A 17,213-nucleotide genomic window follows, 5' to 3' on the forward strand; every position below is an offset into this window, starting at 1 on the left:
GCAACTTCAAGGCGGCAAAATCTTTAACTAGAACATAAAGTTTCTCTCTTTCCCCTAAGCACATACATGAGGCAAACTGATGGCCCTTCAGAAACATCAAATAAACAGTAATACCGTGATCTCTCCAGAGACGCCTCTCGCTCTCCTGACGAGGAATGGGATGAGTGTGGCTCCATCTGACGCTAACGGCTCTGAATATGTTTTCTTCGATAAAGACTCGGGAGCAAAATGGATGACGCCATTCGGATCACCGAACTTTTGTATCTAACAAATAGTAACCGGAAGTAAGTAGGATAAAGAATAGTCATGACAAAACAGCAACGTCTAACAGATTAATCTAAGGATAACCAAAAGAAATCCTACATACACCTAGCACTTGGATAGAGTGTATCACTCTGCGTCATGTCAAAACAAAACTAAACAAAACAAAAAACAAAAAACGTTCCGTACTATGCTGACTGTTGTCTAGATCAAACTGGTTCTTTTTGATAGAAGCAATTAGAAAACTGTAGCTCCCAGGACGAAAAGGGTAAATCGTTTCGTGTCTGTTGTTTTTATTTGCCATCTGCTTTATACATGAGCCGGGTGGTTCCATTTAGATACGTGGCTACATGGCACGGAACACACAGAGACACAAGGGCCCTGGGGCAGCGGCTGTTGCTTTGACTCTGAAGAGCAGACCCCGTGGTTGCGCATGCTCAGCAGGGCTCTACCAGTGAGCACTACTGTCCAGTCCTGGGCTGCTTAAGTTTACGCATAAAACAGACAAGGCTGTGACGTGAAACCGTCTGGTGAAAGACCGCTCTCGATATCGCTGCGAAGGAACTTGCAGACAGAATTAACTTTTCAATCAGCTGTTTCTAAATAAAGCACATCACCCTCAATCCTGTGGGCAGAGTTCATCCAATCAGCTCCAAGACTAAAGACTAAACTTGAAAAGGAGGATGACTGCGACTTAGAAGCCATGTTTGAGCTTCCTGACCCTGCAGCCCCGAACCCCAAGACCCCTGCAGCAACTCTTCCTGGTTCCTGCCAACTGGCCGACGCCCCCAACTCCCATCCCTCCGAACATGTTCTATAAGCACATGTGCTTGTGTGTGTGCATGAGTGTGGGTACCCACGTGTGTGTGCTTGTCTACATGTGCCTGTGTGTGTACATATGCCTGTGTGTGCTTCCCTTTGGTTCTATTTCTCTGGAAAACACTAACAGATCCAGACCCTGAACAACACTGTTTTCCAAACCAAAACACATCAGGTCTCTTTACTGTTTTTAGAAGCCATTCTTGGCTGACCCAGAAGCCCCTTGTGCCTTACTGGATGACCCAGAAGCCTCTTCTGCTGGACTGGATGACCCAGAAGCCTCTTCTGCTGGACTGGATGACCCAGAAGCCTCTTCTGCTGGACTGGATGACCCAGAAGTCTCTTCTGCTGGACTGGATGACCCAGAAGCCCCCTGTGCTGGACTGGCTGACCCAGAAGTCCCCTGTGCTGGACTGGCTGACCCAGAAGCCCCCTATGCTGGACTGGATGACCCAGAAGCCCCCTATGCTGGACTGGATGACCCAGAAGCCCCCTATGCTGGACTAGATGACCCAGAAGCCTCTTCTGCTAGACTAGATGACCAAGAAGCCCCCTCTGCTGGACTGGATGACCCAGAAGCCCCCTGTGCTAGACTGGCTGACCCAAAAGCCCCCTCTGCTGGACTGGATGACCCAGAAGCCCCCTGTGCTGGACTGCGTGATTCACAGGAAAGACACTGAACCCAGGTCAGACCGAGCACCAGATCACTTTGCCAAATGAACACAAACCTTTACTTCCTGACTCATTAGAAATTTCATTTTAAAAAATTTGGTGACAAAGATACCATGTTTACTATGACATAACAAATATCTCTTCTCTAGAAATGTCAAATACTCTCCTCATACCAAATTTTCTCTAATATTATAAAATAGGTACTTTATCATTATATTAAAATTTTAACAAGACTTATCAATAATGAGGCTGCTGTGTAATTAATATAAAAACGAGAACGTTTAGTTTGTAGGATTTAAAACGTCATGTTATTGTTTGTTTTGAGACAGTCTCCTGTACACCAACTGGCCTCCAACTCACTGTATCAGAGGCTAACCCTACATTTACAATCTTCCTGCCTCCGCCTCCTTATGCGGGGATATATTATAGGTATACACCAGCACACACTGGTCCTTGGGGAACCCTGGGCTCCATGCATGCTCGGCAAGCCGCACACCAACTGAACCACATCCCCAACTCCATCTAGTGTTTTAGCATCGTCTATTCAGCATTAACGTGTCTCAAGCAATAGAAATCACTTTCTGATAAATCCATTAACTCTGAAATTTTGTGGAGAATGCATAGAGACTTACTGTTAGTATAACAGCTTTAGCTCTCGGATCTAATTTCGCCTCTTTCAAAGGCTTAAGCTTAACAACAAACGTCTCTTCAGGTTCGGCTTCTTCGTGAGGACAGAGGATGAGGACGATGGTTCTCACACCGCCTTCTCCGTCCCCGAAACTGACGGTCCCACTCACTGGCTCTGCGATGTCTCCGTTTTGTGGCGGTAAGGCTTCCTCAGAATTGGGCCCTACTATCTCCCAGCTCACCTGCAAGGCATGTTGGGATTTAGTAGAGATGATTAACTTTAAGCAAGGGTCTTTTGCAGTACATGTGCCACTAGAAAAGGTACAAATATGAAACTATTCTAAGACACATCAGGCTAATTCCTGACTTATCTGTGCTGAGAATAATGGACTCAGGCATTTGTGATCATCCTAGGACAAGGAAATTGTATTTTAAGTACTTACATGTTACAAAATATTGGCAAAGTTTATGAGTCCAGCACCGGCTAGTGTGTACTTGGATTCTGCCAATCAGAGTATGGTAGAATAACACCAAAACTGGAAATTCTGTGGTGTGAAGTTTTTTTTTCTGAATATGCTTAAATTCTCATTGTAAAAATGAGTATAAGTGTCCATAAGTTCTGTCAGAAACTAATATTTGCATTATAACAAATGCATCTTTGGGTTTCTATAATTCTAACTTGTATGTTTTTCATATCATCTGGAGGGAAAAGACCATGCAGTTCTTTTCATTTATCGCTCTCTCTGTAAGCAACAGTGAACTACTCCCTCCCCCTGGAAATACTGCGCCTTTCCTTTCTTGCCTCACGTGCTGCTTACAGGACTCTTGCCTTCCCGGGTTTCTTCGCTCTTCACGTCCAGCCTTCTTTCCTCAGATCCCTGTAAGCTGAGCCTCAGACACAGGTCTATAATCTTCCCAACTCTAGCTACACTCACAGACTCACGGTCTCAATGGCTCCCTACACACAAGCAGCTGGCACGTCTTGTCAGCTCTGGTCACCTGACAGACAGCAAGCTTATCTCAGCCTATGTGGCCCCTCCGTGGGCTTGGCTAGCAGGCTCTCAAATGAACACGTGCAAATCGGGATTCTTAAACAGTCAGCCCAGCAATGAAATTCATAAGCCGGGGAACACATTCTGGCTGCTTCTGGTAGTCACTGCAATTTCTCTCTTCTTCAACCTCCACCGTTAACCAAGATTGCTATATCCTGTCACCTCTGACTCAGTCACCCAGAACTGAATAAAGGACAGCGGCCTCCCAACCATGCTTCCTGCTCATACACTGGTCCGTCTGCTGGCTTCTTTTATTTTTTTTAGTATTTATTTATTTATGTACATAGCATTCTGCTTGCATGTACACCTGCACACCAGAAGAGAGCACCAGATCTCGTTATAGATGGTTGTGAGCCACCATGTGGCTGCCGGGAATTGAACTCAGGACCTCTGGAAGAGCAGACAGTGCTCTTAACAGCTGAGCCATCTCTCCAGCCCCATCTGCTGACTTCTTGGCAATCCATCTTTCACATAGCAGCTATAGGTGAGCTACACAAGTGAGAATACGGCGATAGATGCTCTGGTGAGTCTCCATTAACGGCTCTTTGCACTTATGGTGATGTCCTGAATTGATTCGAGATCAGTCTAGAACCTAGGTGATCAATGGCCTGCTGGCTTCCTGATCCTCTCGTGTTGTTGTCTGTCGATTTTAAGCCCCAACCACGTGGACTCCTCCCACCAACAGGTCAGGCTTACTACTCCACAAGATCCTTTCTCCCAAACCATCCCACCACTAGGGAACCCAAGTCACCCAGGCTGTGTATCCCAAAGTTACAACCAGAGTCTATAGAAATACGCTTTTTTTTTCTTTTTACTCATTTGCTACTATATCCACGTGAGTACTGTGAAAACAGTGATCACCCCATTTCCAAATATGTCCTCTACCTACTGAACTAAATGATTTTTACTAGACTCATTCATTCACTTCTTAATTTGCTGCTTCGCTTCCTGAAAACAGATGTTTTATACACTTCCATAGATTTCATCAGGCTCAGAAGCCACGTAACACTTACAAAGCAATTAGTACTAAATACTATAAGCAAATCCAACACAATACATAATACATCAAAATTACGTTTAACATCCCAGGAAGAGTAACTGTACCTGGATCTCTCCCAAGAGTCTTCCAGTCCGCTCCAGCAACAAGTGTAAAACCATTGTGGAGTTGGGGTTAGGGACAGAAATTTTGCTTTGGTTGAGAAATCTTATGACGCCAGATGGAGAGTCACTTTTGGCAATTGTGATTTTGCTCACTAGGTGGCGCCCAAGGACCGCTCCGCCCGCAACTCTGATGAGCAGAATTTCGAACTGCTCCTCAAATTCACTGCATGGCAAGAAGGAGCAATCTGTGAGTCTAAACATATTAAAATGCTTGTAAAAATCCAAATAGCTAGTCATTTTCAAAATTGGCCATACATATTCAAGGCGCAGCAGGCACACACCAGGAGGAGGGGTGCTCAGCCGAAAGCACACTCAACATGAAGCTCTCAGAACCCAGTCATTAGATTTCTTTTTAACTGCAGAAGGTAGACTGGACCGTGTAAGGAACAGAAATTATTTCCGCTGTGAGAGACAAAATGAGGGATACAAGCACGGTGCCATCCCCTTTCGTGGTACTCCCCAGTCTCTCTCAAGTGTTGTTTCTCAGCGGGAACCGCACCGGCAGTGAAAGGCATCAGTACAGGTTAGGTGATGTGTGCCCACTCTGTTTCCGATATGACCAACCTTGCATTGTCGTCGACGATGGAGACATTTATAAAGCTCAGGTTCTGCCCGTGCTGAAAGGTGAGTGAACTACCATGCAGCACGTAGCCTCCTGGGCCGGCAGAGACGCCCGGGGAGCTGAAATCAGCTGACACGCGGCCGTAAGTCCCCTGAAGCCTCAGCACGGGAATCGTAACCAAGCCGGCATCTTCCTCCACTGAAACGGAAAAGGCAACTGACTTTTACACGATTCAGCCAGACTAGGCTAGGCAATTAAAAACAATGGCCCTCCTCGTACAAACAAGACTCCTGCTCAAGACTATGGGATAAACACGAAGTGTGTGCAAATCTCGAAGCGTTTTGGATTGCTTCTACACACTTAGCTGAAATACAAATGGTGCATAGAAGGTGGCTTTATACTATTTCTATCACACAATATTTTTCATTTATGGTGTGTGTGTGTGCTTGTGTAAACACATGGCACATGTGTGGTGCTCAGAAGAAACTAGCTGGAGTCAGAACCCTTCTTTCATCAGCAGGTTTCCAGGACTGATTTCAGCTTGGCAGGCCTGGCAGTGAACGCATTTAATGCTATCTCCTTAGCACTCATGTGAATATTTAAAAATCTATATATGTGAACTATTGTATTTCCTGGTCCTAGAAAAAAGTCTATCAGAAAATATCAATATCAATGCTTGGCTTCATTTTCAAATTTTAAATTCTTAAATTAAAAAGGATGTATCACCAAAACTTCCTCCCAGAAACAACGGATTAATGAGAAATGAGTAAACAGAAACAAATTCTATTGATTTCTTGATGCAAAATTGCAACACCACTTTACCATTAGTGGGCTGAAGGTCATAAAACAGCTTATGTGATAAGCCATGGCTTATCCAGAAAGTCCTTAGAAAACATTCAGAAGATGGTTTGGTTGACCTTCAAAGAATTTAGGCAGCCCAGACGTTATCTGTAGCTACAAGACAGTAAAATGCTTGTTTCAATGCTGATAACACTCTACACTAAGCTATGATACTATAAAACTTAAGTTTGCATACATTTGAACAGTTTCCTTTTTAAAAAAAAAAGCATTTTAGATTTATTTAATTTTTATCCAAGTATGTCTCTTTGAATGTGCACATCCCTGAGGAGCCAGCAGAGGGCGCCAGATCCCTGGAGCTGGACCTACAGGCACTTGTGAGCAGCCAGATGTGGTTGAACCAAACTCATCTTTTGCAAGAGAGCTGTGCTACTTGGTGTTTGTTTGACTTGACACAACCTACACATATCTGGGAAGAGAAATCTTGCTTGAGAAGTCAGCACCAAAAGACTGACCTTTAGGTAAATCTGTGGGGTATGGTGTTGATTACAAATCTATGTATAAGAGTCCCAACCATGTGAGGGTTGTCACCACTGGGCAGGCAGTCCTAGGTGGCATAAAAAAGCAAACCGAGCAAGCCAGGAAGCGGGGTTCCTCCATGGCTTCTGGATCAGTTCCTGCCTCCCAGTTTCTGCCGTGAGTTCCTGCTCAGACTTTCGCATGACAGTTTATAAGCTACAAGAGGAAATAAACCCTTCACTTCTCCAGCTTCTTCTTGCCACGGTGTTTTATCTCTGTGACAGAAATCTACATGAGGCAACACCAAGCAGCGAGCACCCTTAGCCACTGAGCCATCTCTACAGCCCCTTATCAAAGCTTTAAAAGTAGTCATTAAAGTTTAAAGATCTTTTTTTCCCCTAAGCCGGGTAGTCACTTGACTTTGCAAAATGCAGAGAGGTTCAAGACTACCTTAAAGTAAGTGAAAAAAAAATTTTAATGTAAACATACAAATATAGGGGCAATTTTTTTGTGATTGAACCAAAAAAAAAACTGTGCACATAAGAATTGAGATGGCTTTGCAATTCAGAAAATGTTGTGGCCATTAGCAGAGGCCAACTAAGCTCACCTGAGATGTTGGTGTAGTTGGGGTCAAATTCAATGATGCCTTCCGCGTTATCATTTGTCATTATTATGATTCGTACAACGGAGATGTTTCCAGTTTCAGGAGGTTGATCTATCTGCAGCCCATTCTCTTGGATGGTAAAATCATACCCTCTTGAAAAGTCACAGGAAACAAAGATTAAAACACAACAAAATAACAAATGTACACACATGTAGCATGAACATAAAGGTTTTTTTTACCTCCCGTACCCTCAGTTCTGTTGTACCGATTATGTTGTAGAAGTGCACAGCGAGCCCACAGCCTCAGACATGCTTGGCAGATGCTCTACCCCAGCCCTGTGATGCTCTTAAATATCCTCAACACTATGGCTGTCTTGTGTGAAGTGATGTTTAAAAAATTAGGTTCCTCCCAAGTATTAGTGGTCATATGAAACAAAATTACAAGTTTGGACAAAATACAAATAATAAGACTACAGGGAAATGTAATTTAATTATAAATAATAATCAGTCGGTTTGCTTGTATAACAACATATTCCTACAAAACTTTTCCAGAGTTATATTCCCATCAAACAAGCTTTGGCTGCCAAGCCTCTACAGCATTTCAATTCCTAAACTAAAAGAATGTTCAAGAGATATGAAACAATTTTAGTCCTTCCCTCAATTCCCAAATTCTTTGCAGTGGGCGTTCACATACTACCCTGTACTGAAAGGGTGAAAACTGCTAAATAAGATTACTTCTGAGGGAAAGGAAGACAACCTAGGGTCAAAGTGTTAAACGGGGTTGGATGGAGCCACTGCCCTCATCAGCATCCCAAGACTGGTTGGGTACCACACATCCTACCATAGCAGCAGGTCTCTAAGAAGCAAAACAGGAAACACTGCATGCTATTGCTTCCTTTTCATGTGTGTACCAAAGAGAGCTGCCTCTGCTGCCACCCTTTCATGGTTCAGAAAGGGGAATCAATTCTTGCCACCCTAGCTGACAACTGGCCTAGGGAACAGTGAAGCTAACCCCACTAGGTATTGTGAGGTGACGTGTCACCATCAATCCCCAAGCCTTGCAGGATGAGTAACAGGGTCGTGTTCTCTCAGAAGGGAAGTAAGGGGGAAAGTTTAGAAAATTATGAAAGTCAGTCTTACTTTCCTCACTCAATCGTGACCCCATGTCGCCCCTCTTTCTTGCCCCTCCTAGCCTTTCATTTCCTGGCCTTTACCTTCCCTGGAGGTCCACTTTCGTGATGGCAAGAGTAAATTCCTCAGGGCCTTCAGGAAGGTTGTCATCAAGGATTTCCACATGAAGACTTTTGGCCCTCTCTCTGACTTCAAAGAGGAGCTCCCCTGATGTGGGGACAAAGTCCCAGCCTGCCACTGCCGTCCTGCCCTCAGTCTCATACCAGACTCGCACGCGTCCAAAAGAGCCACCTGAGCGGATGACCGAGACATTAACCTAGAAGAGAATTGCTTACCTGTTTAATTTGCATATTTGATCCACTACATAATTTCTAATTATTGTATTCACAGAGATGATATAGGAATTAAATTTAGCTCTATAAAATTACAGAAATTACGTTATAATATCGATACTAGGAAGAATTAATCTATTTGGGGGGGAAGCTTTAGAAAAGAAACAGCAACAATAAAACACATTTTAAGGATGGATCCCCATACTAGAAATGTAAGTGACAGTAAGAGCTGCAGCAATCCACACCGTACCCTCTGTGCTGCTTCTGAAACTTGAAGCTGCTCATGTGAAAATGAGAACCGGCCATAGGGAGCATCACTGGCCACCATGGTGATGCTGGCAGTGATGCTGGCTTCATTCAGCATGGCACCCTCACTGACTCCAGTGAGCTGGAACTCATAGGCGCACTTCTCCTCTGGGATGTCATCACTCAAAGCCTGAAGAAGGTAAAACAAAACAAAAGAAAAGAAAAAAGCCATTCTGTCTTACCCAAAGAAACAGTCATGGTTTTTGTAACCTCCATCCAATTACACACGCACGCGAGTGCACACACATACACACATACACTAACAGAAGGCAGCCATGCTGATACCTGGATTACTACAGTGGCCGCAGACTGTCCATCTTGCATTGTCAGGTGGCCTGAAGTTTCCATAAACTCCCCCACAGAAGGAGGAAATATTCTCCAGTACACTGTGATCTCGCCTGAAACCCCTGGGCCACGAACAAGGCTGCAACAGCACATAAGAGATATATTTAGTATATTTTTTAATGAGTTGTCTTTCCTAAACATTCACTGTGCCTTTCAACCAATTTTCACTTGTGTCAAGAATATCCTGACTTTAATTAACTTTACCAATCAATTGTAAGTCAGGCAAAAGTCTTAGAATTCCGAGGTAGTAATGTCTTAGGTAGAAGACTCCTAAGATCGCACATATCTTGACATGAACACCGACAAAAAGTGAACACTAAGCCTGAAGGCTTGAAGGAATTAAAAACAAGTGTTTATGGATTTCATTTAACATCCACATGCCTTATGAAGAACAGAAACACTGCGCTCCACGTGTGAGCAGACCCATGGGAAAGAAAAAATAGATATATCAGGTATGGACCTCAGAGCTGCCAAGATAAAAATCTCAAGTCAACAGTTGGTTGTACAAGTGTGCACTCCCACCAGCAATGGAGCAGTGTTCTCTTTGCTCCGCATCCTCACCAGTGTTAGGATTCTGCCCCAGTCTGCCTAGCAACCTGTGATGTCATTGCCTACCTGCCATTAGGTGTGGTCCCTGGCCCAGGAGTATATATAGGGACAAACCCACCTTTCTCTCTTTCTTGTTTATCTTCCTCTCTTCTGTCTGTCTGTCTGTCTGTCTGTCTGTCTCTGTGGTGCCCACCCTTCCTTCTCGCCTCATGATCATATAATAAACTTCTCTAGATACCATCTGTTGTGTGGTGCATATTTCATATTATATCTCACATCTCATCTTTCACTGGTATTTAATATTGGTGCCCTTGTACTGGGAAGGCTCTTCCTGAATTGCCTAACTCTGGGACTCTTTCTATGGAACTCGATCTACCTGCCACACTGTCCGCAACAAACTGCCTTCTGTTCCAAACTTTACTTTCCTGTGCTTTTTCTCACTTCAACACTACTGACACGGGAGCTCAGCAGCAGCAATGACCTTGAAGACACATCCACTTGCCAGCTGCTACAGGGGAGCACAAGCTCTGCCATCAGATCATGCCCTCCTTCTGCTGGGTACATTTTAAACTATACTTAAAAATCACGGGGTTAGGTGGGCCGATGGCTGCCCCTGCATGCTGGACTCAGCCAGGGCTCTGCTGCGATGGTCACTGGCCCTTGTGATGGGAGGAGCACACACTAAGCTACCCGCCCACCCCCACCCCTGCAACACTGGTCACAACGCAGCCCACCACTTTCGGGGTAAGACTCTGGTCTCTCAAAACACACAGCGGCTCGGGCGATTTTGAGCTGGCCATGCTCTACCAGCCGCATGCAGGCGCGAGGTCCACGGTGCGCAGGTGACTCGCTCAGTGGCTGGGGCTGGGGTCCCTGGAGCGCCTATGGCAGCCATCCCTCGCCGCCCCTGCTGCTACTTGCAGCTGCCACTCCAGGACCTCCGACTCGGGCACTGAGGGTCAACAGGGAACCTACTGCTGATGTTGCTTGCCATTTTCAAAACCTCCTACCACTGGCTGCCCAGGAGGGGAAGGTACTGCCTCATGGCCATCTTGGTTGAGTGCAATCGTGTGGCTGAGGGCAATCGTGTGATGGGACCGCCATCTTTGTTTTGGGAAACCATGGAGATGCTCGCCATCTTTACTAAGGGTCCCAGCCCTGTTCAAATCCTTACTGAACTCCAAATACAGCTTCTGTCTTTGACAATGGTTACCTAATTTTGATTTTTACATTTTCAAGGTTATATTTTCACCCTGATTCAAAACGTTTTTATTTCTAACTCCTAGGCAAATAAATAAATGCTGTTCCTGCTGTCACCAGTTGCCCTGGATTCAACCACAGGCTTCCTGGCTGATCTGTTTGATATGCTTTTTTTTTTAATTATTATATTGTTATATTATAATGTTCTACTGTATTAACATTCATTTGTTTACACTGTTAAAACTTAAATACCTGCCTTATAAATGTATTTAGCCTTATTTTCTAAATATGATGTTATTAATCATACAAAAATTGTTCTGCCCTCTTGTGGACAGTGGACAGTGTTTGTGAATTTTAAAACTCCAACTTAACAGGTATAAAACCTAACATCTTATTCTTTAATGATTAAGATAAAGTATAAACAAAGTTTGTCTGTGTAAATATTCTTAAGATAAGCTGCGGTCTCACTACCATCTCAACTAAAAGGCTGAGGATTATTCCTAACACCTCCCCCCCCCCATATAGAAACTGGTAAAAATAATTTGTAAAAATCTTTAAAACCCTAGAGGAGCCTTCCTGACAGGCTCAACTACAACAGAAAACTATACTCTGGTCCTTAGCCACTGCCCCGAGGCAAAGAAATGGAGGTCTACGATGCCCCCTCACGCCTGGGTCCAGCCTGAGCCAGCTCTGCCAGGGACCTGTTTTAGATATCGCCACAAAGGGGCTGGTCCCGCAGCTGCAGCCAGAAGGGGACACCAGTCCCATTGCTACCTAAAAGTCATGCCCTGTCTATTGAGAGACTGGCCTCTGGAAGTAAAAAATGCTCACCTGCAGGCTTGTCCTCTGTGCCCAGCCACTGGAGGTTCAACCAGCACAAGAGTTATAGGCCTTTCCAGCCTTCAAGTTCATTGACCTGGCAGAGTCCAGATGGCTCCGCGATTCAACAACCTTGCCAAACCCTGGGTAGCACTGCAGGTCTGTTTTAACCTCATACCCAGGCTACACAGTCACATGGCCACCTTCTATCATGGGAGGCTTCAGATGCCTTCCCAGGCCTCTTCATATGCAGGAGACCAAACTTTAACTGTCAGGTCTAGATACAGTCTATCTTGCTACCACACTTAAAGGACAGGTCTCAGATACAACCCTTTGGGAGAGCAGACTTTAACTCTCACTCCTAGAGCTACTACTGGCAGGTCTAAGTATATTCCACCTTGTTACCAGACTTAAAATACAGATATCAGATACAACCCTTTGCCATTCTTTTAGCTAAAGGACAATGGCCATTCACCTATATCATAACCTTCCAGGAAGGTGTTTTATGAATGTTAAAAGGGCTAAGAAGGTGTTTTAATGTTGGTGAATGCAAATGATGATGGTCAAAATGTCTAGTAGGATGCTTTGCTTCTTCTTGCTATGCTATTTGAGACTATTGATACTGATCAACAGGGCTCTAATTTGTTAATCTAACTATGGCAAAACATTCCACTATATGATCCACTATCATATTTCCAAATTAAGATTTTAAATTGCCTTTGGTTTGTCTTTTTCTTAAAATGTCTCTCATTGCGCTAGAATTATATACCTCCAGTCTCTGAGCCGAGGGAAGAAGCCCCTCTTTCATGATGTGTACTGATGCTAAAAAGGAAGACCCAGTCAGCCTTTGACCTTCTGCTCTATGGGTTTCTGTCCTCACATTACCGTTCCACAGATGTCAGAAAGTTCCATAAGGCTTCTGCCATTCCTAAACTCACCTCAAAGAGTATTCATGGTTTTAACACAAAGTTTCTTCCCAAGCCTCTGCTGTGCTATATGTCTAATGCCTTTTCCTACAATGTGTACATGTCTAACAATGTGTGGTTCACTGCAGATTTCAATGATGATGCTAGCGTGTCTAAAGTTTTTCTATTACAAACTCGAAAGGATTCTTGTAAGCTACAGAAAATCCACCTCTCAGGTCAAATGGAATCCAGACAAGTATTGTCAATCAACAGCCTAAGTTTCTCACCTATTGCCTATCTCAGAGGGTGTAAGTTGCCCCCTCCCCCCTTTCACTGGTTTTGGGACTCCCTTCCCTAACTACCTGATTGCCACCTTTCTGAACCCAACACCAGCTAATAAAATGAATTCCCCCTTCCCTTTGTTGACACCTCTCTGGTCCACTGGGAGTGGAGGCGCCCAACCTGGTCTGCCTGCCTGTAGCTGGTCCTTCTCGCTGACCTACAACTAGGACATCTCCCACTGGATAAAGCCACTGACACAACTCTTCTTCCTTTGCTGCCTACCACTGACACAAAATCCTAGTACTGGCTAGGCTGTGTCCCCAGGCCAGCTCGCTCGCTGAGCTGCACTCTCTTGGTCCCTGCCCAGCACTGATGAGTGTCTGGGACAGTCTTTATCTGCCTTTTTGAGTCACAATAGATTTCTGGGGACTTCACCTCCCCAGAGTAAATAGTCCATTCGCCACCTCTGGCATGCCTTGTAGGGAATTCCAAACCCCTACACCCACATTAAGCGCTGCTAATCTTACACACCTCTGCAGCCAAAGTTGGACAGATCCAAAACAAGACCTTTTTAATTATGGCCAGCAATCGGGCAAAATGGAAGGAGGCTCCTTATATCCAAACCTTTTCTTTGCTCTCCCAAGAGTTTCAAGTATACACCTAGGGTAAAATGGAAGGAAGTTTCCTATGTTCAAGTCTTTCCAAGGAAGTTCCCAAGCTTTTCTCTTCTTTGCTCAAAGAACTGCATCTCTGATAACTCTCCCAAAAGTTGCAAATGCACACCTAAAGGGAATTTTCCCCCTAACCTACTAACTTTGCCTTCTGCCCAATTATACGTTCCAGTATCCCTCCAGACTTCCTACATCCAGGACAGCACCAAAGCAGCTACCCACAGTTGCTCCAGTCCAACCTCACAGATCGTGTGGCCTGGACCTGCATTGCCCCTCTTAGCCACAGATGCTCTCAGACCCTGGACAGCAAAATACAACACCCTGTTCTTTCTACACCTGGCCAACTTTTCAGCCCTCTAACCCCCTATCACCACCCTACTGTCAGCAGGAAGCAGTCAATGACATGGATTTCATCATCCCTTATCCATTTATAAAAGGCTAAAATTGTATGCTCCAGACTCAGGATAAGCAGCTCTAGGTTCCAGCAGCATCCTCTGTCCCTGTCTGCTACAGGACATGGCTGACATACCCTGCCCTCTACCCTGACCTTTCCAGGGCAGAGCTTTTCTATCCCCTTCACCATACAATCTGGATATTTTGTTGCTCTTGCTTCCCTCTCTCTCTCTCTCTCTCTCTCTCTCTCTCTCTCTCTCTCTCTCTCTCTTCCCCTTACATGGCAACCAAAGGCTGCTTCCAATGAACCTACATTTATATACTTTAACCTACATCAAAAGCAATCCAACATCCTCATTTTTTTAACTATAGAAAAAGGGAGGAATGTTAGCGTTCCGCCCCTGTCTGCCTAGCAACCTGTGATGTCATTGCCTACCTGACACTAGGCGTGGCCCTGCCCTGTCTGTTGTATGGCACATATTTCATATTATATATCATATTTCACTGATACTTAGAAGCCAGCATAGGCTCTCACTTGAGTTTTTTAATCTTAGCCATTTTGATTGGTATAAAATGGAATCTTAGAGTCGTTTTGATTTGCATTTCCCTGATGACTAAGGACATTGAGCATTTCTTTAGGTGTTTCTAGACTATGCAATATTCCTCTGTTGAGAATTATCTGTTTAGTTCTGTACCCCATTTTTTAATTGGGTTATTTGGTTTGGTGGTGTCTAATTTCTTGAGTTCTTTATATATTTTGCTTATTAGCCCTCTGTCAGATGTCGGGTTAGTAAAGATCTTTTCCCAGTCTGCAGACTGCTGTTTTGTTCTATTGACAGTGTCCTTTACCCTACAGAAGCTTTTCAGTTTCATGAGGTCCCATTTATTAATTGCTGATCTTAGTGCCTGAGCTGTTGGTATCCTGTTCAGGAATTTGTCTCCTGTGCCAATGAGTTCAAGCTGTTACTCGTCTTCTTTTGTTAGATTTAGTGTATCTGGTTTTATGTTGAGGTCTTTGATCCACTTGAACTTGAGTTTTGTGCATGGTGATAAATATGGATCAATTTGCATTCTTCTACATGCAGGCATCCAGTTTGACCAGCACCATTTGTTGAAGATACTTTTTTTTTTTTTTATTGGATCGTTTCAGCTTCTTTGTCAAAAATTTGATGTCCATAAGTGGATTTATTTCTGGGTTGTCAATTCAATTCTACCGATCAACTTGTTTGATTTTATGCCAGTACCATGTGGTTTTTATTACTATGGCTTTGTGGTACAACTTGAAATCAGGGATGGTGCTACCTCCAGAAGTTCTTTTATTATACAGAATTGTTTTTGCTATCCTGGGTGGTTTTTTTTTTCCATATAAAGCTGAGGATTGTTCTTTCAATGTTAAAATTTGTGTTGGAAATTGCATCGAATCTGTAAATTGCTTTTGGTAAAATGGCCATTTTACTATGTTAATCCTGATTAACATGAACATGGGAGATCTTTAAATCTTTTGATATGTTCCTCAATTTCCTTCTTCAAATACTTGAAGTTCTTGTCATACAAGTCTGGACCCAGGGGGGCTCACAGAGACCAAATCACCAACCAATGAGCATGCATGGTCTGGACCTAGACCCATCACACATATGCTGCAGATGTGCAGTGTGGTTAGCACATAGGTTCCCTAACAATTAGATAGCGGCTGTCTCTGACTCAGTTGCCTGCCGTTGGATCCCTTTCCCCTAGCTGGGCTGCCTTGTCAGGTCCCAGTGGGAAAGGATATGTTTAGTCTTACTGCAACTTGAGATGCCAGGGTGAGTTGTACTATTTGGGTGCCTCCCCTTTTCTGAGAAAAAGTAGAAAGGGGGCAATGGGGGAAGGAGGTGTGACATAGGACTGGGAGAAGAGGAGGGAGGGAGCTAAGATCAGGCTGTAAAGTGATTAAATAAAAATAAATAAAGGAAAAAGCCTCAAGTTAAACCTAGTTACACACTGGTGGCTACTGCTTCAATCCTCGTTGGAAAATGAGGAGAGAAACAAACTTGGCCACAATCATACTGATTTATTTATGTGGATCTGATTCGAGAACCCACAGAATCAAGTTTATAGAGAGGACAACTCCTCGTGTGCGCAGTGACGGAACGGGGCTGTCTCGCTTTGCCAACGTGTAACTTGCTCTACGCTAGGCAACCCACCCCAGGGTGAACAAGGCTGCATGTGAGCTAAGCTTCAGGACAGCCCAGGGCGCATCGTTCGGTGGCTGCCTGAAGTTTGCTCTATTTTCCACACAATGCTTACCAATATGTAAAGTGATGAAGAGTGTTACATATAACTTGAGAACGATGCTCCAGGCCAGTGGTTCTCAACCCTCCTAATGCTGCCACCCTTTAATACAGTGCCTTATGTTTTGGTGACCTTCAAGCATAAAATGATTTTGTTGCTATGTCCTAACTACAATTTGCTACTGTCAATGAACTGTAAATATCTTATGTACGACTCCCAAAGTGGTCATGACCCACAGGTTGAGAACCGCTGCTCTGTGCTATTTAAATAGAAATAAAGTCATAAAATCCTCACCTGACAGTGGCAGTGCCATTATATGTCGCAGAGGGTTCCCCAATAATGATGTGCCTAGATGAAGGAGCAATTCCAACTTCTGATACACCCCGATCTCCTCGAATGATGATTGAGGCACTACCTACATTTCAGATAAAAGGGCGCATTTTGAGGCTAACATGTTAGTGTGCACACACACACTAGCCAATTAAGATGGCAGTAATTTTTAATTTCCTGACAACTAGTCATAAAAAACTGGCTAGTTATTATTATTATTAAAGCATAAATTAAAACTATCTGATAATTTGAGACTACATAATTTGATGAAGATTGTTTCCAAAGGCACACATTAGAGTTTCATAGAAAGAAAAAAAACCAGAGTACTGTGCGTGTGCATTCCTTGCCATGGCTTAATGAAACTAAGAGTGGTTTGTCATCTGCAAGCATGCCACAGTAGACAGAGGTACAGTAAAGGGTTATGTTGATAAAGGATTTACCTTTCCTCGTGAATATATTCATATTTTGTGCAGTCCTCCTATGCAACATCAACCCTGTCATTTTAATGTGATGTCACTGACCCAAGTTCAAACGTACAAAGGAGACATACAGCCAACGGTTCAGAGAGCCAGACTGTCTACCTTAGACCACGGCCATGTTCGTCT

At 43.9% G+C, this 17,213-nt stretch overlaps 1 protein-coding gene across 1 annotated transcript in view; it reads right to left on the minus strand.

Moving 5' to 3' along the window:
* Positions 1-17,213, minus strand: part of ADGRV1 (adhesion G protein-coupled receptor V1) — a 517,649-nt gene that overhangs the window by 325,561 nt on the left and 174,875 nt on the right. Inside the window, exons 62-70 of the mRNA XM_084801946.1 lie at positions 16,573-16,693; positions 9,129-9,267; positions 8,788-8,973; positions 8,289-8,521; positions 7,079-7,227; positions 5,157-5,352; positions 4,536-4,755; positions 2,385-2,621; positions 115-264 (exon numbers count right to left, since the gene is read on the minus strand). Coding sequence (XP_084658072.1) covers positions 115-264; positions 2,385-2,621; positions 4,536-4,755; positions 5,157-5,352; positions 7,079-7,227; positions 8,289-8,521; positions 8,788-8,973; positions 9,129-9,267; positions 16,573-16,693 — 1,631 coding nt within the window. The remainder of the gene's footprint in view (positions 1-114; positions 265-2,384; positions 2,622-4,535; positions 4,756-5,156; positions 5,353-7,078; positions 7,228-8,288; positions 8,522-8,787; positions 8,974-9,128; positions 9,268-16,572; positions 16,694-17,213) is intronic.

Source organism: Acomys minous (assembly GCF_964271855.1).
Source record: "Acomys minous genome assembly, chromosome: 11".
Taxonomy (NCBI): domain Eukaryota; kingdom Metazoa; phylum Chordata; class Mammalia; order Rodentia; family Muridae; genus Acomys; species Acomys minous.